This window comes from Patella vulgata, chromosome 3 (assembly GCF_932274485.2).
Source record: "Patella vulgata chromosome 3, xgPatVulg1.2, whole genome shotgun sequence".
Classification (NCBI taxonomy): domain Eukaryota; kingdom Metazoa; phylum Mollusca; class Gastropoda; family Patellidae; genus Patella; species Patella vulgata.
The window spans coordinates 74088997-74114923 of record NC_065881.2 but is presented as its reverse complement, the minus strand read 5'-3'; the positions used below and the strand labels follow the sequence as shown (position 1 = coordinate 74114923).

Sequence of the window (25927 nt, the reverse complement as noted above, 5' to 3'; positions counted from 1 at the left end):
CCTGGACAATTAGTCCCATAGAACTATTCGTCCCCTAGGGCTATTCGTCCTCAGACAAATCGTTCCCATTGACACTTCGTCTCCTAGGACAATTCATCCCCTAGGACAGTTTTTCCCTGGACAACAATGGTGGTTCCTAAGGGACAAATAGATCCGGGGTCGAATAGTCCGTGAGGGGAGAAGTTGTGGGGGACGAATTGTCCCACCCCATGTAGATGTATATACCATTTGGAGTAAAAACTAGGTTGCTGTCTGGCTCACAGAGTTTGTGTCACAGGCCTCTGAGGGGCCCTGTGCTGACATTAACATGTTAACTATCTTGCTGAATAATCCTAATCACTTTCAGTATAGTATATGTACATACGTACAGTCTGGTAAAGCTCACATATCGTTATAAATGTAAATCTAAATGAAACGCTATGAGATGACATGACAATCATTCAATTATTGCAAATTGACCCATACTGTGACCTCTCACCATGACTACACTCACTGCAAGCTGCAGATAAGCCAATCACAGATTTAGATTGAAGATACATGAACCCTTGCTCTACCATCAGTAAGAATTCAAATTTAACAATGAGTGCACGAGCATGACATCACATCCATAGTGAAATTGTGATATATAAAAAATCGAATGTGCAATTGCCCAAGGTACAATGTACATGCATGCCAAGTCTTATGTCAATCGTATTTGAATTGACAGTGCACTAGGCTTTTTTCGAGGAGTCTCACACCCAAGAAGATGATCAGCGCTTCGCCAGTTCACAGTCAAAAATTGTGCACAATATACATGTACATGTACACGTAGGACTACATGTACATGCATGCACATGTAAATCAAGTGAACATAAGTACATACACAAGTAGTCCAAAAATTCAAACATTTGATTTTGCTACAGTACAGCAAACGCATCGTTCTATCAAAATAGTCATATTTGGGCTATAAGCTAGAACAACAGTAACAATGTAAATACATCAAAAATTATGCTGGTTAATTACTGTGTAAAGATGCATTATGCAACTTCTCTCAGAATATACATGTAGCACATCATGTGCATGTACATGTAGGTAATTTGAATGAAATTTATAATATATTCATTATTCATTATCTACATTGTATTTTTAGAACTATTACAGCAAGAATAATATACTTCCTCTTTTATGTGCAATGGCAACACCTTGTTTCTGTATTAATATTATGCTACACATTGTTGTTGTTGTACATGTATTATGCAACACCTTGTTTCAGCCATATGCAACACTGTTCGATAATTGTTTATTTATAAATAAATGAAGTTTTATCATGAAGTAAATCAATCAGTTGTGGTCTCAATCCTATTATTGCAAGACACACCCGGGTAACACCTTGTTTAATTTAATTTCTGAATTTAAAATCAATAATGAGAAACAACATATTCCATTGTTTTGTTTATCTCACAATATTTTCTGTATTTACGTCATATTTATCAAACAAAGTTCATTATTTATCAATATCTGAGTTGAACCATCTGTCACCCTGTACTCAATGCCACAAGGGTCGATACTGACAAAATTATCATCTGACAGGATAAATTCTATTTGAACATAAAGAGATGAAAAATGCTGGAAATAAATTATTCATTAGTATCTCCAACACATCATTCAATTAATAAGAAAATTTGTCAACATCAAAGGACTTTCCTATAAAAATCAATAAATTTTTCATGCATTAGAAAATGGGAAAATTGATTCACAAAAGAACCATCATGATAGAAATTTAGGTAACTATACAGTGCATGTAGGTCTGGGGGGTTTTTGTTGGACAGTGATGTTCCTAGTGAGAATCAACTGAAATCTCAATATTTTCACAACAACTGTTATGCAATTCAATTGTCGCACAATTAAAGCAGGTCTTAATTACATGTACTGGTGCACTTTTGTTTGCTCTTCTCCATTCCATTTGTTAATTCACATGTGACAAAAAGCATTTTTTTGCTCTTCTGCATTCCATTTTTTTTTAATTCACATTTTTGAATATTAACTGAATATCATTTTATTCTGCATTCCTTTTTTAATTCACATTCTTAAATATTTAACCAAATTTATTCTGTATTAATTTTTCAATGAAGCTTTAATATTTCTGTTTTAAAGATGTTGACAGGACGACGTCATATAATTCATTTCATATTTTCAAGAATTTCTAATTATGCGTAAGAAAGATTTTAATCACTTTCTTTTCATGTAAATATGAATATTTATATTAATCACTTTCTTTTCAAGTAAATATATTCATATTTACTTGAAAAGAAAGTGATTAAAAACTTTTCTACACATAATTAGAAATTTTTGAAAATATGAAATGAGTTATATAATAAGAGTAAGAGAAGAAAAATAATCGACTGACATAATGTATTATTTTTGCTCTATAGTCATGGTGATCTACATGTAAAAGGTTTGTTGTAACAATTCTCTAACTCAAATATTGATTGGCAGATTACAACAACCTATTGACTTGTATTTTTTACTGTTTATTTTTTAAACTAAACAAACGAACAAAGAAGTCTGACTGAGAGCCAATAAAAGTACCTGTTTTGTATAACAAAGGTAGTCATTGCTTCAATACTGAACATAAACCACAGACCAACAATGTGGCTATGACAGCTGATAGAAACATGTCAACATAAATCATTACATATACAATTAGTATGGAACTTCAGAATAAAAGAGAGACAGATTAACCTTCACTCAACACAAACTAGGTCATTCTGCAACGAATATGGCACTATTTTATTTCAGTAATTTGTCTTCCAATAGATGTCAAAAGATTTCAGCGCAAATGAATAGGTGGCACTGGATTGTGTTAAATATACATGTGTCTGCAGTGGACACTGAATATTGACAAATTTTCAGTTTATCCTATCTTTGTAAACACTGAAAGGAATTGAACCATTTTTGGGACTAATGTTCCGTTTAGAAATTCTCACAATTTTGGCAAGGGATTCAGAATCCCTTAAATGAGGATATATGTTCACATGTACATGTACAGTACAAGACTTTAAGACAGAAAAGGTAATAAAGAGCCAATAGTATTTTTCGACAGGTGTGAATTAGCATAACAATGCAATCAAGTCATCCAGAGAAATTAATGACCAAATGAGTTGAATAGCTGGCATGAAGTCCATTGATCTTTACAAATACTGGAGACAAACACCCCTCTCTAATCTTTGTTTTATGTTTGCAGATAAAATTGACTATGCAGTCATCATACAATAACATATTGATCAACTATTTCTCTCTTTATTCATCTTTACATGTTCAACTATCAATATTGATTTGGCGAAAATACTGCACATGACAATCGATCCTGTACGTCAAAGATATAACTGTAGGCCTTAATGTTATAATGTACATGTAATTATAAATACCAGTAATCAAATTGTCTTTAATGGAATCACCAAGTTGGTGGCTGACACATACATGTACACCAACCGAATATCTCAAAACTAAAGAGGGATTTCTTGGGCCATTGCTTCAGGAATATGACAGAGTGCATGTACAATGTACAGTTAAGTGGTTCATTAACTACATGTACTATGTATTGCTTTGTTGAAAAGCTATTAAGTGGTTTATAAAGACAATGAAGCATCATTTAATAAATCAATTTTCTACTTTCATAAAGTAGGTTCCATATGATAACAGTTTACCAAATATATGTGTAACTGAAGCTTTTTCACTCGCGTTCAAGACCAGATTAACATTTTTAAAGCTCTGAGCACTGAAAAGATTAGGATGCTCCCATAAATGTACATGTATATGGGAAATGTTATTAAAAGTAAAATTGACACTAAACCATAAAATGTATTTTTAGAAGATTTTCCATGAACAATATTATTTGAAAAGGCTATTATGTGAATAGCTTACTGAAAAGACTCAATAATTCCCAAGTTATCTCTTGAATACATTATGTACACAACTGAATAGTCTACATAATACAAACCTTTCCATCCATATCCTTTTCATCTTCATGTAATTTGAACTTTAATATCTACTACTCATGTTAAAGATTAAAGTGGTAATAATTGTAGCAAAGTGTATCAATGGAATTCTTTAATGTTTCTACTCTTAGAGTGTGAAATATGCCAGGTATGGATAAAAATAGTTTAAATATAAATGTAATCAAACTATCAACTGTTTGTAGTACACTCAGTTGCTGTTAGTTAACAGATGTTAGAACTATGTTGACATCTGGAAAGATGTTCTTTCTATGTCAGTTAGTAATACAAAACCTGTGAGATTTACACATTCGACACTTTTACTACAGGTGAAATTTCTGGTATGCTGTTATGGTATGTCCATCTGGGGGGTCAACAACTCCTCAGTGCTTGTACTATGTATCTACACATAATTTAATATGTATGCCAAATATGATGGGGTCCTTTTTTTAAATGTTTGGTACATGTACCAAATGACTGTGCCTGACAAAGCCTGAATTTGTGCCTGACAAATATAACACAAAGTCTCATATGTGATAATGACATAAGGACACCTGGAGGGATGAAGGTAACTAGCAGGATAACTATGGCTATTATATTATAATTAGCAATCACAAGAACTGTTGAATGAAATTAGCCAGTTAAAGCCCAATTAACCACCCAACAGCTACTGCATTTGCACATGAAGTGAAGTGTCAAATAAAGGAACTGACTTCTATTATTATCAAATTATCGACCATTACCACATACACATGTAATTACTATGGTGGTGACCTGACCTTAAAATTAATAGAGAGAAATGGTTTTATAAGCTCTCAAGGGGATCATGATTCATTGGCTGACCATACAGATATAACTCCAAGACTCACATTCACACAATTGTCTTACATTTTAAAAAAAAAAAATTTGTTTGTTTGCTATGTAGTATGTTTGAACTTATAATTTTATTAACTTTATACATGTAATAACCAGTTGTTTTACAAGAACTTTTATTGCTCTGTTATGGATGTTATGAGTAGTACTGTTGTTTCACATGATAGAAACACTCTAACACATACATGTACCTTCAAGAAAACATTTTTTTCTGGCAAATTCTTAACTAAAATAAAAACACTCACCAGGTTACTAAGAAACAGCATTTATTGTAAATAAATGTGCTTATTTTTTTTTAAAAAAATATTTATCATATATATATATATTAAATCTTAATTCCTGATAAGACTACATGTAAGTATAAATAGAAATATTCTTTTTGGAATATAAAGTACTGTAGAAATACACCGATATTGGATATTGGCCCAGTTATAACTGTACAAAGTTTACAGAAGTGTACTACAAATTATCAGTGTCAAAATAAATTAATAAAAACTATTCATACCTTTAATTGTATTAACATCAGGACAACTAAGAAGAGGTGTTATCAGCAGAAAAATAGCATATAAAAATGATAATCCATTGAACCTAACAACAGCCGCTGGAAAAGATAAAGAAATACTTTTATATAGCTTACATTAATTAATGTACATTTTCGACTAAGCTTTATATTGTTTAAACAAACCTAAAAATACAACATACGTAGGCCTATATTTAGCAAAATATTCTCAAAACAATTAAAAATAGTGTATGCAAAATGTACATGTAGATATATGTGTACATTCAAATAAAATTTTGATCCTAATTAACAAAATAATGTTTTAATCCTAATTAACAAAATAATATTTTAATCCTGATTAACAAAATAATATTTTAATCATAACAATTTAAAACATTTAACATTCAATAAATCATTAAAGTTCTTACAAACAAACCAGAAACATGTATATTACATTTTTCACAATTTCTAAAATTACCTGCTAAAAGTGTTATCGGCAATAAAATCCGAAATAATAAATAACAAACTAATCGTGTGGCCTTAGTAGACATTTTGTAGTATTAATCCCACTTTTTCTGTATCAAAAAAAATTCTATTAATTCCAGTCTTCACAGCATGAGTAGTTCCTTATTTATCCATTTTATATATCATGAATACTTCACACCACAATGCACACTTGATAATCTTGTTGAGTTTGGAACTTAATGCACATTTGAAACAGTTATTCAACCACTAACATTTGTTGCACCTGCTGCTGAACAATGGCAACTCTGAAATTAAATGTATTTCCAACAAAAAATTATCAAACAAGAACAACTAAAATTCAAACTGACGCTTTGATGGCGCTTTTGTTATCAAAATTGAGTGGAACAATTAAGCTAGCGCGTGCCTGTTTATCCAACTATCTGATTCGACGCACCGGCGGATCGACTCACAAACACATGATTAATATTGTATTGAATGACATCGCGAATCAAGAAAAGTCGAAGTGTGTGCAGCTGTTGCCACAGTTCTAACTTTCTAATGTCAGCAAACACATAAATAATTTGGCTGCAACTTTCGAAATATTTTACATACTCTTGTCAGAAACCTGTAGAAACTGTTGACAAGTTTTCTTATATAACAACTTGCGTTGTGTAAGGAAAATATAACTGTTTTGTAAGGAAACTTTCTCGAGAATTCACCACGGCGTCATCTGCTTCCCATCAACAGCGCCCTCTCTTTTGTCTGGTATTCCCCAAAACTGAAACCGGTTTGAGGAATTCCCTATTTAGACCAATCAAATGCTAGAACATATAAACCAATTATTACTACTACCGGTGATGATTTTATTTGTTCCGGTATGTAAATAACCCCGAGACAGCTTCTGATTCATTCAAAACAAATGTGCTGATTAATACATTTAAATTGCCGTCAAGCCATTAAATTTGTCGTTACTGTTATTATGTAAGTTGTCGATGTATGAAAGAACATAATAATTTAGATTCATGTAGATAAAATTTCATATTATTACCAAATTACACTCGAATGCGCCTTTAAAAGGAATTGGGTGTGGACCTAAATTTATACCCGTGCATAAATTGACCGGACGGTGTGATTGGCTTAGCATAAATTCTGTTGTTTTTTTGGTCCCCTCAACACAAATAGACATTTTGTTCTTGTCCGGTCCGTCGGTCCTCCATCCTGCACCACTGACAAGGGAAAATGAGACTGGAAAGTCTAGAGGCAATATTCCGGCCAACACATGGTGCAAAACCTGTGACTTCTAGATAAGTGAGTTGGTGCCATTCATCATTCTCATAAATTCAGTCATTGAGCCATCATGACCCCCCCCCCCCCCTCCAATTACTAGTTATTCGGATCGTATGGAAAACCATTGTGTACCAGTTGGAATTTGGTTACAAGTAGTCGCTGGCTGGTCAATTTCTCTCATAGCACACTGCATGCAAATTGCAATGGCATATACATATGTATATATAGTCTTCATTTACTGATTTAACGCAGTTGGTGCTGAAAAGAAGGATGTTGGACACCATTTCATTTCATATTCCTCTTTAGAGTTAGGCTGACACTTTTCTTTATTTTCAGATAACAGTAAAAAGAAACTAGAATGGCTCGACAAATTTCAACAGCTGTGTCCGACTTGGTGCTAGCCTTGTCTGTATTCTATGTAGTGTATTATACCATCTGGTTCAATTTCTTTGCTGCTATTGGTCTTTTACTCCAAGGTATAGCTGCCTCTGCTGGAGTGGCCAGATTCAGTCAGTCGAGACCAGATCCAAAAATCATCAAAGGTCACAAGTTCATGTCATGGATAGCAACAGTTGCTGGGATGTCTTTGGTTGCCACAGGATTCTGCCAGTACACACTACCATTTCTGATGAATTTGAATTTTATGTTTTTCATTGCTGTTCTAATTGTTGGTCAGTTTTTGGAACAAGCTCAATCAGCCCTTGCCACACAGGCCTGTAGCGGTTTTGCAATGTTGACAATAATAGCATGTTCTGTAAAGACAATGAATTTGTATGGAGTGATTGCAGCAGTGATTTATATTGCTGCAGGAGCATTTATCGGTGTGGATGGTTATTATTCTGGTATTCCGAGAGTTGATCTCTTACACTATGCTTTAGTTTTGGGAAATATATTCTTTTTGTGGGCTTTGAGATAAATATTGTGACTTACATTAACTAAAGCACAAAATTATTATTTGAATTACTTAATCTCTACTGCCTAGAACTTTATTTAATATTAGCTCACTTTGAAAGTCTATGGGGATACTTGATTGAATGTCCTGAAATTGAATTCTCTGAATTCCAAAAATATTGGCAATTGAGTTAAAAGGGGTATTTTGGTCTACAACACATTTGTCGACTGCTCAACAAGATATCTTAACCAACGATTCTACTCTCACCCACCTCAGTTGTCAGAACTTTAACAGAAATGAATTCTGTCAATTTCGTGACTTTCCGGACTGACAACCAGGCATCCCCATTGTGTCACAAGATTAATTCCAAACTAAGGATGGTATTGTATTGTAGTGCTCACACAAATATTCAAATACAAATAGCTATGCAAACTGATTTTTTTCAATGTTTATTAAAGTTGCATTATGTAAGATTTAGCTAAAGAGCTTGAATTTCTTGCTGTAATAGGTCAAAAATAGATAATGAAAAATGAATATAGTGAAAATGCATGTATCATTCAAATTACTTTAATCTGAGCAAAGTTATGACTGTTTAAAGATAAAACATAGATTATTCATTATCGTACTGTAGCAAGTAGCAACGATACTTGACAACCAAGACTTGACAGCCTTGATTGTGCATTTAATTGTTAAATTTCGCAGGTGTTTAAATTCATTAAAACTCGGCCATCCGATGATCTAAAGAGTTGATTATAGTATCATTATAGGCTTGCCAATGTCATGTTAATAAATTTAGCTCTTACATAATGCATCTTTAAAGCAAATAGCAATTGATCAGTTTTTGTCTTCTATGAAATATTTACTGCTAATCATTTAATGTAGTCAACTAATATTTATAAATTAAAAAACAAATAAAAAAAGGAACTAAAGAATTTGTCATTTCATATGAATAGAATATTCAAACAGTATTTGAATATTGACTTAGAATACTTGAATAGTTAAATTTGAATTCATTATGATTAAGTACTAAGTATTACTATATTTAGTTACAACTAATCTACACCATTTCCCACTCAGTGTCTTAAATTAATTGTCATATTTATACAGTTATGTATCATTTATTATATTCCAACTTAAATGGCTAAACCCCTTTGATCTGGAACAAAAAAAAATAATTTTCTAGGATGACAGTCTATCTACTTCCAAAATTTAATTGTTGATTTCATTATATTATATTGTATTATTTTTACTTAAATCAAAGAGGTTTAAACTATAGTTTAATGTGGGGCAACTATACTTTACATGTATTTGTGGCCTAATATAGTGTGCTGTTAAAGCAGTTTCAATGGCATTTAGTAATTGAACTGGAAATACACAGGTCACAATTGTATGCACTGCATTTACTGTTTTAATTAGGCTTCTTTATCAAGTAAATTGTATTCCGTAGAATTGTGACCTGTGTATCGCGTGCTGTGTTTCAATTTAGTACAGAATCTATTTCTTTTAGATTCCAATGAAAATATTTATGTGTATTTCAATTTGAACTATTGTTAATATTGTTATGAATTTAAAAAGCTTTAAATGAGATTTTGTTTTTATAGAATTTGTTTGTTTGCGTCATTTTTTTGTCATACATATTTACATTTAAGAAGTCCCATAATCAAATCATCTTTTTAAAGATCTTATGTTTTAATTTTGTCATAGATTTTGTGTTATGTATAATTGCAATAATATATTTTAGTCAGCATTTTAACCATAATCAAATCTGAAACTTTAGTAAAAGTCACAAATTTGGCCATTTTTATGATAGTTTCGAGTTCCGACCCCAAGGTCATCAGAAATTTTCAATTTGTCCTTCTGACAAATGATTCAGAAAATTTTGCACATTTTTTTGTTTTTAGAAAATGCAGAAACTACAATCTACTCCTATTTCAAATTTCAACTGTCAAGGGTTCTGTTAGGTGCATGCCAATGTGTACATGAAATCTTGGGGTTTTTTTTGTCCCATTCGAACGACTAATCACCGTATCAGGGACGGATCAGATAAATAAAATTATTGAGCATAATAATATATAAACCACCATTCACATTACTTTGTTCATGCCTAAAGTGGATAGTTCTTGCAATATTGTAATTATAGTTTGTATTTATGTATTTTTGATTTATATGCTATATGTGAAGTTTATAGATAAGCCATATGATACGTTAGGTATTATGCATGAGTTGTTTAGCAACAAGCCTAGAAATAAAGCACTTGTTTTATTTCAATAATTCGCTTGCACGTAGGGGTATTTAGAAATGGAGGAAAACTGAAGGAATCAGAGAAAACCCACACTCAATAAAATGCATTTTCTCAATTCAAGGATCAGTGGGACAGCTTTAACCCATGTCTCGAGAAGTTTTATTTTATAACGTCTGTATTAATACATTTAATGAACCATGTCAATAATGCGCAACTATCACCATGGTTATTTCATTTATATTATAGAATTTCATTGGTTGGCTCACTATCCGTAACATCCAATCAGCAGTTAAAAACAAAAATATTGGCTCAAATTGGCTTGTGTTTCCAAGATTCAGGTAATTAGATTTACACCAGAAAGACTTTTTGCAAATCAAATAACTTTGGTTTCAGTTATGACAAATGCTTTTATGCTTAGAAGATGTGAACTTAGACATGCTCACCTCTGGTTTGAAACTCAGTAATTGTTGTGTGAATTGAAGCTTGGTAAATAGATTATACAGGTACATATTTTATCATATTCCAGGTGATTAGAGAAATAATTCCTAATATTTACGATTCCTCTTAGAAGTATTATTCCAAAATGTTGAGAGTATTACAATTATTCCATTTTGTTTTAGAGAAGTTTTGCAATAGTTGAGAGATAGATCCAAATAACTTTTGCTTAGTTTTATAAATTGGATTAGATTTAAGGTTGTTTTGGCCACTTGGCACACTGTAATCAAGATTGCCAGTAGTCTCAGAGATTTTACTACATAAAACAGGTAGTTTTACCTTATATTTGTGATTGTCTGAAATCTGGGCTTAAGAGAATAAAACAATATTTAAGATTATACATAAGCCCAACTGAGAATTATCGCATGGCATGAGATTAGCTTCAGAGGCAGCATTATATATATATATTGTGAACTGGGAATAATAATAATTAAATATTCTTTGAATGGTAGTTAGTAATTGATACATGTGATTGTAAGTAGTCAACAATCAGTACCATAATTAGAAAATATACTTTACTTTAGAAGATTTATAATTCTGCTATAGAGTAAACCTCAGTAAGTATTGAAATGCAATATTCATTAAAGGGCCAATCCCGATAATATTTTGGGGAATAAAACTGATTGTGTGCTAAAATCCTTTAAAATCCTCTACCTTAGGGTCGAACAACTAACTCAATATATGTGATACGTTTTCAACCAACTTAAACTTGTCAGTCTTCATCTGGAAATGGAGACTGGTGTTCCAAAGCTGTATTATATGGTATCTAGATAAAACCAGACTATTATTTTATAAAAATAATGTGTAGGCGAAATTTACCTTTCATTATCAAGCACAGCACATGGGTCATTCACTGTATAGACCTCTAAAGGAACGGGAATCGATTGTCAGGTCACCCAACGAAAAAATTGACCCGAAATCTTAAAAGGGTTACATGTCCGGATAAGCAGTTTTGATGTTCACATCCGAACGACTCAATATTTTGAGCTGAAATTTTGAGACAAGGTAAATACACTATTCCTCTTAAATTTCATATGTACTCAGACTTTTATTTTTGAGACTCTGTTCAAATCAGGATAGTCCCTTTAAATTCTCATTGCATCATTTTAGTGCAATAGGAATTCCTTGCACACATTTTGAAAGATGAATTTAACAGAATCAATTGGCCTGTTTTAAATCTAACTGAATCCAATCTGATTTCGATTTCTTAATTAAAAGTTAAATGGTCTAATCAGAGTATATATATTAAATAAGCTGTGACATATTGTAAAACTAATGAATGGACTCTCATTCATATTTGATGACTTCTTCTTGTCTGCATTTTGAAGACTTTAATTTACAGGGTAATGGATTGAGGGTGGGTGTGTCTACTCTCAAATTGAAAACATCAAAATTGTATGTCAATGCAGGAGAATGTTTGTATTAGAAATATCATTTATGTAGTGTAATGTATAATGTAGAAACTTTGTATCTTTTTATTTAATTCATTATAAATTTTACTTAACTGTTGTTTCTGTTTATTTTATATTGGGAGCCACAGTAGCTAAATGAGTAAGGCATTAACTGGCTAACCTTGAGATTCCAGGTTTGAACCCAGTGTTGGCAAAGAAAGTTCTTCGGAATTTTCCCACAATGGCTTCCCCTTGTCGGTGCGTTACGTTTCTCGCAAACCAACGAATCTGACATAAGTATTGAGAATTATGCGTTCTGTTGTTATCTCTGTAGCCATCAAATAACAACATTTATTTGTGATTTAATATTTCATTTCATTGTGTTTAATTAGGTCACAATTCTACTCACACCGCCTGTTTTGGGGACTGACCGAACGGTGAAAGGACTGAATTCTATGTCACTTGATTGTAATTCTATCAATTTGGGACTTTCCGGACTGAGAATCCAGCAACTCCTAAGATTCTGCAACTGAATACTCTCAATCCCCAAAATAGTGACAATCGAGTGAAATAGGGTATTTCGACTGAATAAGAAAATATCTCAACCAACCATGCAGCTGAAACATATTCCATGTGTTTAATTATGTCACGATTCTGCTCACACCACCTCCATTGTCAGAACTGACAGAATTGTGACAGGACTGAATTCTGCGTCACTCGATTGCAAATTGCAATTCTGTCGGGATGTTCCGGACTCACAATCAAGCCAAAGGCAACAACCCATGGGGTAACTATCACAAATCATCAGACTGCCTCAAACTGTCTGTATTGTAGGTCTGTATACTAGTTCTTGGATATTTTTGTGACTAAGTAGAATATTAATAGACAAATACTTAAAATAAAGAAAATAGGTGTGCAAGTCAGGGGGGCAGCTGCCCTCTTTACTTTCAGGCAATCTGTGAAAACAAAAATTATTATTTGATCTAGTTGGCAAAATAAAGTGCTCAAAATTTAATAAAATACTAATTTTACTTTTCTTTTTATTAAAGATACATTATGGGAGATTAGATAACGAGTTGGCAGTTATCACTATAATAGTTAAAAACTACATAATGTAAAGGCAACTTGCTGAAAATTTCAGTCAAATTGATCCACTATGAACCGAGAACTAAGCGGATGAAAGTTCCGCTTAGTCTCGATCATCATTACTGAAGTCGATAAGACAAAACTAATAGTCTTGATTATCCATTTAATCGTTAATCACGAAGGAAAGTTTTGCAGCAAATCGGACTGTAATCCAACAAATATCGCAGGCAAGCCTTGACATCGAGAGCTGATTATGGTCTGGATAAGTTAATTAATGTCTAATTAATAGTTTTTATAACATTTCAGGCCTAAAGAAAGACCTACAATAGGCCGATTTTGCTCTTGCATAATGTATATTTAAATACCACGAATTTGTACAGCATTGACTATGGAATGAAACATTTTGTCTGGAGCCACTTTACTTTGTGTGATATTTTTCGAGCATCGATTATTATTTGTGAATGCAGCTGCAACAGTCTGATTGGATGGTTGGAATTCAGGTTGGCATAGAGTGGAATATCACGTTACAAAACAATAGGACAAGTTTGAAGTTGCTTAACTCACAGGCTATATTAGCAGAAAAATGCATTTGCAAGGGTTAAATTTTCAAAATTTTCTCTAGGAGACCCTCATACCCTGCAACGATTGATTGGTTGTTTGGGATTCAGGTTAGCCACCTAAGATAGGCTATATTGGACCAAATTGAAGATGAAGTATTCACAGGCTTGAATGGCTGGAATACGTGTTTGTGGGAGTTAAATTTTCTCTCGACAGTCCCATGCCTGTGGACTGTAAACGATTAATTGGTTGGTTGGAATTGGAGTCAGTCACCTAAATTAGGCAATATTAGACCACTTTGAAGTTGCTGAATTCATAGACTGGAACAGAAGAAAACACGTTTGTTGCCATTAAATTATCTCTTTCTTATCTCGCAGAAGTTTTCATCTTGACCCGCATATTTAGAATTTACTAGAAGCCAAAGTTAACATCCAGTATGGTATTTTAATAAATCCAGGAATAAACGGAGCTATCCAACCAGCTCCACCTTGCTGCAACAGATATTTTACTTGTCTGAAAGATTGCAGATGTCTCCCTGAAAATTAAAAATAAAAAACAGAGTGAAAAAATAATTTTGTAAAGACTAGAATTGTTCAATCTTATTAAAATTACATATTATTTTGTTCTGTTTGTTTGGTTGTCACTCAATTAACGTCTAACATGCATTTTGGGCCTCTTATGACCACAGGTGCTTGTAAAAATAACATTAAGCATGCCTGGAAATAAGGGTTTTAGTTGTACCTGACAAAATGTCAGGCATTAATGAGATAGTACCTGATATTTTCAACTTGGTGCCGGACATGTATTAATAATATCAATAAACGAGAGCATCGCTACCGCTGCAATATACGTCCACATTCATACTTTGATAAATATGAAGAGAATGAAGTATGAAATGGCTGCAACGACTGTAATATGACAAGAGGCAAAGAAGGCTAGGCGTTGGGTATGTTTTGCCAAATTTACAGACTAAATATAAACAAAAAATAGGTGCCACATCACCCCTGGGGTTTGGGCACCACATCGCCCCTGGGGTTTGGGCATGCACGAAAATGAATAGTTGCTATCCATACAGTAAAATGAATAAATATGCGAAGTTTCAAAATGATCCATTCAGAATTCCCGCCTGTAGACAACAAACACAAAAATTGGCCGTGGTTCTGCCCCTGGCTGTTGGACATGGATCAATATGAATAGGTACAACCCTATGATGGATCATGCCGAATTGGATCAAAGTCTGTTAATATATTGCAACCTTTAGAGTATTTACAGACAAAATATTAACAAAAACTGCCAAAGATGGTCGGATCATGCACCAAAATCAATAGTTGCCGTCCATAGGCTATAAGGAATACGTATGCCAAATTCCAAGATAACATACCTATAAGTTCAAGGGATATTCCTGATTTGACAATGAACCTCCCAAATTTGATTACTGCCATAGAAATATTGTTTTATTTGGATTTTAGAACACATAGTAGGTTATGACTTCAGGTCTATCGAAAGGTTTACGAAATATATGAACTAAAATTTACAAATTAATGATTTTATTTGATCAGAAATATTAAACTAAATTAAACTACTGACACCCGATAATAGATTAGAATATTAGTAAAAAATTATTAATAATAAATTTGGTACTAAATTATAATAACGAATGACACCCAAACATAAGACTTTTTAAAAATGTACATCCTGAAAACGCACATGTACTTGCAGTTACATGAATTTATAATTTATTTAGTGTGAGAGAGAGAGAGAGAGAGAGAGAGACATTGTCATTGCAGTACCAAAAGGTCTTTAGCAGTGGGAGGAAAGGGGGAGAAAACGGTGGTTTGAAACGTCAACAAATAACCGGTATAAATACTTCTAACACTTACAAAGCGTTCTGAAAAATAAGTTGAACAAAGGCTCTCAGAAACCACTCACAAAAACCCGAATGTTACATGGGTGACAACTATTTAAAGCATATCACGTCAGTTTGACATTGTTAAATGGAGTTTGACATTGTTAAATGGAGTTATCTCCCCAAAATCGGGCATGCACCCAAAAGAAAAGGGACCAACCTCAGGGTATAAGGAATATGTATTTTAAGTTTCAAGATGATCGATTTAGAATTGTGGCCTGTAGGCGACACACAAAAAGAAAATTGGCATGGCTCTGCCCCTGGGGGTTGGGCATGTAGGGCCTACTCCAAATGATAAGGATGTTCCAAATGATAGGAATGTTCCTTAGGGTACAAAGAATAAGTATATAAAGTGTGGCTCTGCCCCTGGGGGTTGGGCATGTACCCCAAACGATAGGGATGTTCCTTAGGGTACAAAGAATGTGTATGCAAGATTATAAGTTAAGAAATGTGGCCTGTAGACGACAAACAAACAAATACTAGAAATGGGCGTGGCTCTGCCCCTGGGGGTCGGGCATGCACCAAAAACAATAGGGATCTTCCTTGGGGTATAAGGAATAAGTATACCAAGTTTGAAGAAAATCCAGTAAGAATTGCGCCCTGTAGGCGACACAAAGACACACGAAAAGAAAATGGGAAATGGGCGTGGCTCTGCCCCTGGGGGTTGGGCATGTACCCCAAACGATAGGGATGTTCCTTAGGGTACAAAGAATGTGTATGCAAGATTATAAGTTAAGAAATGTGGCCTGTAGACGACAAACAAACAAATACTAGAAATGGGCGTGGCTCTGCCCCTGGGGGTCGGGCATGCACCAAAAACAATAGGGATCTTCCTTGGGGTATAAGGAATAAGTATACCAAGTTTGAAGAAAATCCAGTAAGAATTGCGCCCTGTAGGCGACACAAAGACACACGAAAAGAAAATGGGCGTGGCTCTGCCCTTGGGGGTTGGGCATGCACCCCAAACGATAGGGATGTTCCTTAGGGTACAAAGAATGTGTATGCAAAGTTTCAAGATTATTAGTTAAGAAATGTGGCCTGTAGACGACAAACAAACAAATACTAGAAATGGGCGTGGCTCTGCCCCGGGGGGTCGGGCATGCACCAAAAACAATAGGGATCTTCCTTGGGGTATAAGGAATAAGTATACCAAGTTTGAAGAAAATCCATGAAGAATTGCGCCCTGTAGGCGAACCACAGACACACACACACACACACACACACACACACACACACACACATACATACATACACACACACACACACACAGACAGGGGCGACGGCATAATACGTTCACATTATGAATGTGGACGTATAAAAAGACAAATCAGTGCCACACAAAATGACAGGCACCAGAGGCTTTGTGCCTGACAAAGCCCGAATCTGTGCCTGACATTGTCTGTGACAGGTGCCTTATTTCCAGGCTTGTCATTAAGCTGAGACTGAGTATAATTTCTTTAATTAGGCAATGGGGATACTCAATTCAACATTCCGAAATTGAATTAACTCAATCCTCAAAATAGTGACAAAGAGTGAAAAAGGGGGTTTTGGGCTACAACGTATGCACGGACTGCATAAGAAAATATGGGTCTGTTTAATTACGCCATGAACTGTGATGGGACTGAATTCCACTTCACTCGATTTCAATTCTGTCAATTGGAGACGTTCCGAACAGACAATAGAGCATCTCCTATTAGTTCATATTACATGTATAAGGGAGATTATCAATTTTAGGGGCAAATAACTCGTCTGAAATCATTTCTCAATCAGTCAATAAATACTAACAGTGAGAAATAAAGATTTCTACCATGTCCATTTCTCCTCAATTTTGTCTAATATTGTTATATTTGCATTTTTAATATGTCAATTTCTTAAATACATGTATCAATATTTTGCTAACAAATATTTACTTTGTTCTCTAGGTTCCTTGTACTTTTTGACAAGACAACAATAATTCCATGGGTTTAGCCAAAATTGAGTGGGTTTTTTAACCTTTGGAAAGAGAAAAGGTTGCGACCTGGAAATCAACTGGCCGTAAACTCATTATGTTCCTTAAAAGTTGTGATTGTCGTAAAATAGTGAGTATTACGATCTGTTGACAAAAAGTAACTTTCGACCAATAAAATATTCTGTTATATGAAGGTTTGGCTTATCAGTTTTGTTTGTGTGTAGTGTGGTCCTCCTGCACTTTCCAATATTGTTGATAAAAACAGAGAAAGTGGAAAGTGATTTAATATCTTATCCACACAAAGTAAATCATTATGGGACTAACATATGGTATATACCTTAATTTTCAATAATTCACTTGCATGCAGAACTTAAGTTCTTAAGAGAACACACCCACCCCTCAGTTAAAAAGTAAACAAACCGAAAGTAAAAGTTTTTAATACATAAATATGTTTACCATTGACATCATCAAAACCATATTCATCCCCCAACTCAGCTGTTAACAAAATACGAGCAGTTTTCTTAATGATATTTGGATCTAAAAAAAATAAATCACATTTTAAAAACAAATTCTGCTAATGACATTTGGTTTATTACACGAAAACAGCCTCCATATTCAAGTCTGTTGTAAAACTAATTCAAAATTCATACATGATTAATTACCTCGGTATTGTTGAAAATCTAAATTAAAAAGAGTTTTCAATATACACTGAAATAGACGAAAAAACATTCCATGTCGCACATTATACATTGCAAATGGCCAACATACATGGCAAACTTCCCAATATACATGGCAAACTTCCCAATATATATTGCAAATGACTCAATATACATTGTAAGCTTCCCAATATAAACACAAAACAACACAAATCATCCAAAATGTCAACGTGAATGCAGTGACATAAGAAAAGAAAACAAATGAAATGAAATGAAATGGAGTTTAACGTCCTACTGTTCTGCTCCTAACCTGGGCTAATGAAGACGGGCATACGCCATACAGTGTGCTATGAGGGAAATTTTGCCCGGACAGCGGCACTACGGCCTACTCTTATATCGAATTCCAACTGCCAAGGGATCTTTTACGTGCACGCCAATGTGTACACGGGACCTCGGTTTTTCGTCCCATCCGAACGACTAGACAGCTTTCCTTGTCAGCCCCTCCGTCCTGAGAAAAGAAAAACAGATGCCTATTAGGCCCCTTAATATTTCCTCCAGCAGCGGTTACCTGTACTAACTCTATAAGCAATGTCAACAAATCCACATGCTGTAAAAGTCAACATGTGACAGGAAACTCAACAAAACAGGGTGATTACTCAGATTTATAATCAATGTATTCATAAATTTAATAGGATTCCACCTGATGTAACCAGAAAGTTTTTAAAAGTATTGTTATCTATGTACTGTTAGAATATAGAAATATGTGGACCTTCTTCTATTTAATGTATTCACATCTTTACAGGTGAGGACGGCATAAAAATGTAGACTCACCATTTGCAAGATGAACAATACATTTGCCAGCATATTCTACTGTCTCACCATTTTCTATATCTTTTTTAAACTTCCTCTGAAAAGTATTGAGATACATCGAAAGTTTATTCCATCATACTCCAAAAATGTTTTTAAACTTGCTCTGAAAAGTATTGAGGTATGTATAAAAGACCATTACTTCATACTTCTGTGCGCATTGTATCATAAGGTCTGTCATTGAGTCAACTGGCGTGGTTTCGATTCCCTGGTGTGACAGTTTGAATTGACTCCCGGTGTGTGTTTGCTCCTGGGCACTTGCACATGTCCAAAACAGTTGTTTGCATTAACAACGCAGCTGTATCTACTTCCGGCATTGTGAGATGGTTCCTGATCACTGATCGGTTCAGGAAAAAGTATTACGTATATGGTTAGAGTTTTGTCATTAATAAACATACTTGTCACACTATCAACGAATCTAAGTTGATTGACTTAAAATTGATACATCTATCGTTCGTGATTTGTTGCCGTGGTTTTTTTAGTGATTAGGCATTAGGCTACACGTACGATCAGTGGAAACCATACAAATTGATGATTGGCTTGAAATTGTCAATTAATTCACCTCCAAAGACAGATTAAGGCCTTTGATATTCCTGTGGCTTCATTTATCACAGGTATAAAAGAAAGAAAGATTCGACTTCAGCAGTTCCGTGAAAGATAGAAACAATAGGATTATACTTAGCGACACAAAGACACAAATCTGAAACACCCATTTCTTGAACATGAATATATATTTATCACCCCATTCCATACAAAGAAAAGAAAGTGGTAATAGATACTCCTTGTAAATTTGGGTTCAAACATGCATGCAAATTGCACAATGTATACTCGGCATTTATACAAGGGACAATTATTTTATATTAAATTTTCGAATAAAGGTCGTCAAGTTGTATTTCAGTTATCGAAATAAACAAACAATAGAAACTCGACACCCTTTCCAGTTAGTAATACTGTAAATATTGGTAGATAATAGTGTAGAAACCGATTTGATCGTAAGAAAATCTTAGCAAAAATCCTATCACGGGGAGTCAATGCACACTGCGTCCATAACGGTGTGAGCTGACTCCTACAACTGCGCATGCGCTAAACTCTAATCACACACCAGGAACCATCTCACACTGTCAAACCGGTTGTACGTGGCAAGGGGTAGGGTCGTCTGTCCTCCAGTTTCCTCACACTGCTAAAGACCCCTACGCACAAGCAAATTATTGAAATTAAATTTGAACCTTATGTTAGTCCCAAAATTAAACCCCATTTTTCTCTCTCTCTCTCTCTCTTTCTCTCCACTTCTGTGCTAAAAATGACTAACAGTTGCTCCATCTTCTGAATTGAGGTTGATAAAATACTTTTAACATATAAAATCCCTCGAATGGATTTTAGTATTGACCAGTGCAAGGTATACTTACTCTTTAGCAATTCTCAATTCTTTAAATAATGAAAATTATCTTTCATGCTGTCTCCTGCACTTAATTTCTTAATGAATTTAATTTGATGAAATGAAATGAAATGGGATTTAACATCCTACTTATCTGCTCCGACTTGGCTAATGAAGACCATACTCCTCGCAGTGTTTCGTTTGATTACGGCTAATCCCACTACTCACTGCTATAAACAAAGCAAATTCTTGATCTAAATTATGACTGGTCAATAGTCCGATTAACAACCAATTGCTAACTGCGTAAGAATACCAAACATAGCTCCACGTTGGACCAAATATCTTTACATAACGTTACGTCATGACTCACGATTTTATTATGTCCAATTAACCAGTGCATAGCAGGATATTGCAGAAAAACTAATTGTGTGACAAACAAGGCTGTCAACACGATTTTTACTCTGTGCATATAATGTAAACAATATTGTTTTGAGACGAATAACACTTTCACCGGTTTTAATACCTTAAATCACTGTCAAAAGTTTTAAGGAGGACCTCTGATTAAACGAAGGGCTGTCATGTTGCCGTGCTTTTGGGTAGATTTGATTGAAGGGGAAGAATAGACACACTCCCTCAAAAAGCGCAAGTATCAGAAGCTAATCCAGCAATGGTCAGAGAGGGATTTCTCGGGCCATCGCTTCAGGAATATGATGAAGACAGGCATACGCCATACAGTGTGCTATGAGGGAAATTTGCCTGGGCAGCAGCACTACGGCCTACTCTTATATCGAATTCTAACTTCCAAGGGATCTTTTACGTGCATGCCAATGTGTACAAGGGACCTTGGTTTTGCATCCCATCTGAATGACTAGACAGCTGTCCTTGTCAGGCTCTTCTGCGTCCTACACCACTGACAAGTGAAAAATACACCGGAAAATCTCCATGAACTTTCTTGCCCGATGCAGGGATCAAACACGTGACCTCCAGGCAAGCTAGCTAGCATCTTACCGACTTAGCCACCGTGGCTCCGAATTCAATTTGATACTGGTCACATTCAATGCAATCTAGTGAACAGAATTAATAACTTTTCTTTTATCAGATTGCCCGACATCATTAGTCCAGTTGTTGCAGAACAGTAGGACGTTAAACCCACATTTTATTTCATTTATCAGATTGTATTTGATATGACAGTTTTTCTAACACTATACAACTCACCAGTTCAGGATTATCAATGTGTTTAGAAATAGTTTCGGTATTCACAGGACCTGGCCATAAACTGACAAATGTTACGTTATGTTTCTTTAATTCTGATCCACAATCTACAGCCATACGATCACACTGTAAAATAAATACATTCTTAACAAGCCATACAATCACACTATAAAACAAAAATATATTCTTAACATAAACTTAAGCATAAACTTGGTTTATGGATATAGCGCATTATAAATATACTCATTATATGATCACACCGTAAAACAAAGATATTCTTAACAGCCATACAATCACACTATTAACAAATATATTCTTAACAAGCCATACGATCACACTGTAAAATAAATACATTCTTAACAAACCATACGATCACACTGTAAAACAAATATATTCTTAACAAGCCAACAGTGAGGCTGATGTCCCTGCGTCAATCCCAAAATAATTAGATGACACATACATGTATTTATTAACTGTAGATTTATCGTTTTGTAAAGCATCAAGCAATCAAACTGCTCATCTATAATTAGCCTGAGCAGCAAATTCTCATGATCCAACTTAGTCAAGGTTCCTATATAAATAATTGTAGAATTTGATATAATCTTATATAATACATCAGTTACACATTTTCTGATAGAAAACAATATATGACTTACGGCAGCTTTACCAACACCATAGGCAACATTAAAAAAATATATTAGTCCACCAACCGATGAAATGTTGACAATTAATCCAGATTGTCTTTCCACCATCATTCTAGCAGCATAAACTGAACAGATATAATGGTTCCTGTAAATATATAATTTCTCTACCTTGATATAATATTCAATATTTCATTTATTACACAGATTAAAGTCTCTGATTGTCATGTAAGACATTTTGAAAGTTGAATCTCTAAAAGGAATATCAGTTTAATAATGGTTCAATTCCATTCAGTATTCAATAGATTTTAATATCAACAATATTTAGACTACCTCAAACCAACATTGTTAACATCATCCCACATGTTTGGTTCATTTTCCCAAAATCTCTGTCCAAGATTATCCATTATTGCCTGAAAAATATTCAACATTTAAAGATATGGTTCCACTACTGACGTATTCCGGTAGTGGATCATTCTAAGGAATTCCTTTGAGCAAGTTTTGTCATCATATCCAACTTTGCCATAACACATACTCATGGAAAAACAGCTACTAAGCTAAAACAGTAATACAAAACTGCTAGAGACAGTTGTCTTCGTGCATTTTAGGGGGGTAGGGGTGACGGGGGATTATTCTGGCTTCACCATACAACTTTGGATTAATTAGATACCCTGCCTGCAAATAAACTAGATTTTGGTCATTACATCTTTCAGTGGATGTGAAGACGCACCTTATTTATTTTTAAAATAATTATATGTCAATACACTTCCACCCTTCCAGATTTAAAGACTGACAATCAACACTGTACTTACATTTACAGCAGAGTAGGCGTTATTGACCAAGATATCCAGTCTTCCATCCTGTTCAGTTTTAACTTTATCAAATAGTTTAACAACATCATCATCTTTACTGTGATCACATTGTACTGGTATACATTTACCTCCCCTGTTTTCAACCTGAAATAAATACACATAATATCGATGTATGACTGGTCTCTAGAAAGGCTAATGATGATGGGCATACACCATGCAGTGTGTTATGATGGAAATGTGGCCTAGAAAAAGAGAGAGAAATGGGGTTTAACCTCCACTCGACACAAACCAAGTCATTTCAGGACTAACATATGGTTCAACTTTATTTCAATAATAGGGTTCTTTAGAAGTGGGAGGAAACCGGAGGACCTGGAGAAAAAACACGAGCTTGGACAGGCGACCCTACTGCTTGTCATGTACAAGCGGGAAATCGAAATCCACCACTCGACTCAATAAGAGACCTTACGATGCAAAATGCATGCCACTCCCCACCCTCCAAGCAGTGCTAAGGGCCTACTCTAACTGCCAATGGTATCCATGAACCTTTATTTTTTTTGTCCCATCCAAATGACTAGCTGCTTTTTCCTGCCAGGCTGTAACATGGGGAAAACAGGGTGGAAAATCCTGAGAAACTTTCTCAGTCCACACCAGGTTTCTATGTACACATTGGTGTGTCTGTAAAAGAACCCTCAGCAGTTTGAAATCAAAGAAGAGTAGTGTACATCTCTCAATAAGTGTTAAGGTACACTTGGGCAGTTGTTTTGTTTTGCTAGGGTATAATTTTTTAATGATAAGACAAAATTTACTTATAAATTAATTATTGTCTTACAAAGTGTACCATATTTACAATGCAAAGATTGCTCTCTAGAAACTAATATTTCATTCTGAATGGTAGTGGCACCAATAATAAATTTGTTTTGCATATCCAGGATATAAAAAGTCATCATCTGAATGTGAAGTCTATTAAATCTTGACAATTTTGTGGTCTTACTCCGCTGACCTAAATATGCATCATACCTCTTTGGCTGTTTCTCTTAGACTTCCTCCAACTTGATCATCCGGAGGATTTAAAGTTCGACCTACAAATAATAATAAATCAACAAATTCATGAATCGACTATATGCTGAAAACAAGAGCACAAACTGGTTCATATTGGAAAAAGAAAAGAACTATCCCTTGGACAATATGAAAGAAATGAAATGAAATAAAATGGGGTTTAACATCCTACTGGGCTACTGAAAACGGGCATATGACAGCGTACATTAAGGGAAGTTTTGCCATGAAAGCGGAGCTACAGCCTACTCTTATATCAAATTCCAACTGCCAAGGGATCTTTCACGTACATGCCAATCGTGTACTCGGGACCTCGTTTTTTTGTGCCATCCACACAACTATAGGTGGTCCCTTGCCCTGCAGGCCATCGGTCCTGCAACACTGACAGGGAGGAACCATCCCAGAAAATCCTGATGAACTTTCTCGGCCAACGAAGGGACTGAATACGGGACCTCCAGGTTACTGAGCCATCATCTTACTCACTGAGCCGCCACAGCTCCCCAACAGGAAAGAGAGAGCGTATGCCTACCTGTTATGTAGACGGTTGCTCCAGCTTCTCCTAGCTGTAGAGCTATACCTTTACCTATACCTCTTGTAGCTCCAGTTACAATACAGATTTTACCTACTAATGTCTTCATACTGATGTATCTCAAACTATTACTTTATCTGAAAAATAACATGGGTGTACTCAACCTTTGTTATAAAATCATGCTTGGGGCAAAGATCTAATAACATCTCAATCTACACTTTTTTAAGTTACCTAATCTAGCCCCTATACTTTCAAATCGAATTAAGCGCCAGCCAGGAAACATACCTACTTATTATGGCTGAAATCTGTTGAATGATTTCGGATAAAAGTCAGAATTTGAGCCTTTAAGATACTCCAACAGCACAGTCCAACAACTTCAACAATTCTGAAACTGGGATGGTAAGATCACAACATTCGTGTTTTCAAATTCAATGATAAGTTAGAGACTTAGTAATACCTTTATCAATGAGTTTAACACTTTGACGCATATTTGTTTACATATAATACCGTTCGGTTTTTTTTTCTCCCATACAAAACAATCCTGCAGCAATGATAACATGTTCACTGATCTCAATTACCCCTAAGTACCACTAGAATTTCCAGTCAACAAACTCGGTCGATGGTTGGGCTAAAATTTGGGAATAGTTTGTTTGACTGAAATAAAAAACGCACTAACTCAAATATGATTACATCGTTTTTTGTCTATTTTGATTATTTTCCCCCAAGTTCAAATCTGACAGTTGAAGTCACAACTTTATTGAGATTTTCCTTCCAATAGCAATCCCCTAAACAACGTGTTGACCTCTCTTTGCGAGTAAGGTCGTCATCTAGGGTTAAGGGTCAACGACTGACGTCATCAACTGAAAACAATGGCCGTACTAATATAAACAACTTGAATTAAGTCTGTGTCCGATGCATAAAACTGATGACAGCATAGTATCTAGTCGCTTCGGAATAAAAACAACCGTGTGGAGGGATCTAGTCGCTTCAGTATTTGACATTTTCATGTGGCCTCGCCCAGTCGATAAAATCAATCAGTTAGTTCAGTCGAATAATCCAGTCGAATAAACCAGTCGAAAAGTTCAGTCGAATACTTCAGTCGAATAAACAAGTCGCTCAATATTAAGCAGCGGTGGCAGCGGGCTAAGATAATATAGTAGCAAATC

The 25927-nt window shown here is 34.8% G+C and overlaps 3 protein-coding genes across 8 annotated transcripts in view; 1 reads left to right on the top strand and 2 right to left on the bottom strand.

Annotated features, from left to right (window-relative positions):
* The window catches only part of LOC126815993 (piezo-type mechanosensitive ion channel component 2), an 82705-nt gene extending 76161 nt beyond the window's left edge, over positions 1-6544 (bottom strand). For all 3 annotated transcript variants that reach the window (XM_056099405.1, XM_056099404.1, XM_056099406.1), the window contains exons 1-2: positions 5825-6544; positions 5353-5448 (exon numbers count right to left, since the gene is read on the bottom strand). In XM_056099405.1, the coding sequence (XP_055955380.1) occupies positions 5353-5448; positions 5825-5897 (169 nt within the window). In that variant the 5' untranslated portion in view covers positions 5898-6544. The remainder of the gene's footprint in view (positions 1-5352; positions 5449-5824) is intronic.
* A 128-nt stretch (positions 6545-6672) lies between these two features.
* On the top strand, positions 6673-8776 carry LOC126815999 (uncharacterized). Of its 2 annotated transcripts, none has more exons than XM_050542120.2 (2): positions 6673-6792; positions 7435-8776. In XM_050542120.2, the coding sequence occupies exon 2, from the start codon at positions 7457-7459 to the stop codon at positions 8012-8014; it is 558 nt and encodes a 185-aa protein (XP_050398077.1). In that variant the 5' UTR covers positions 6673-6792; positions 7435-7456; the 3' UTR covers positions 8015-8776. The 2 variants fall into 2 exon arrangements, with proteins under 2 accessions (XP_050398077.1, XP_050398078.1); XM_050542121.2 differs by lacking the exon at positions 6673-6792 and adding an exon at positions 6969-7119.
* A 4313-nt stretch (positions 8777-13089) lies between these two features.
* LOC126815997 (dehydrogenase/reductase SDR family member 1) lies at positions 13090-25332 on the bottom strand. 3 transcript variants are annotated; one of them, XM_050542118.2, is made up of 10 exons: positions 25047-25205; positions 24762-24898; positions 24197-24258; positions 23180-23323; positions 22701-22780; positions 22437-22515; positions 21730-21852; positions 19104-19179; positions 18073-18153; positions 13090-14297 (listed from the first exon to the last, which is right to left on the bottom strand). In XM_050542118.2, the coding sequence occupies exons 2-10, from the start codon at positions 24868-24870 to the stop codon at positions 14164-14166; spliced, it is 888 nt and encodes a 295-aa protein (XP_050398075.1). In that variant the 5' UTR covers positions 24871-24898; positions 25047-25205; the 3' UTR covers positions 13090-14163. The 3 variants fall into 3 exon arrangements, with proteins under 3 accessions (XP_050398075.1, XP_050398071.1, XP_050398072.1); XM_050542114.2 differs by having other exon boundaries at positions 13093-14297; positions 22383-22515; positions 25047-25201; XM_050542115.2 differs by lacking the exon at positions 25047-25205 and adding an exon at positions 25219-25332 and having other exon boundaries at positions 13094-14297; positions 22383-22515.
* Positions 25333-25927: the final 595 nt, after the last annotated feature.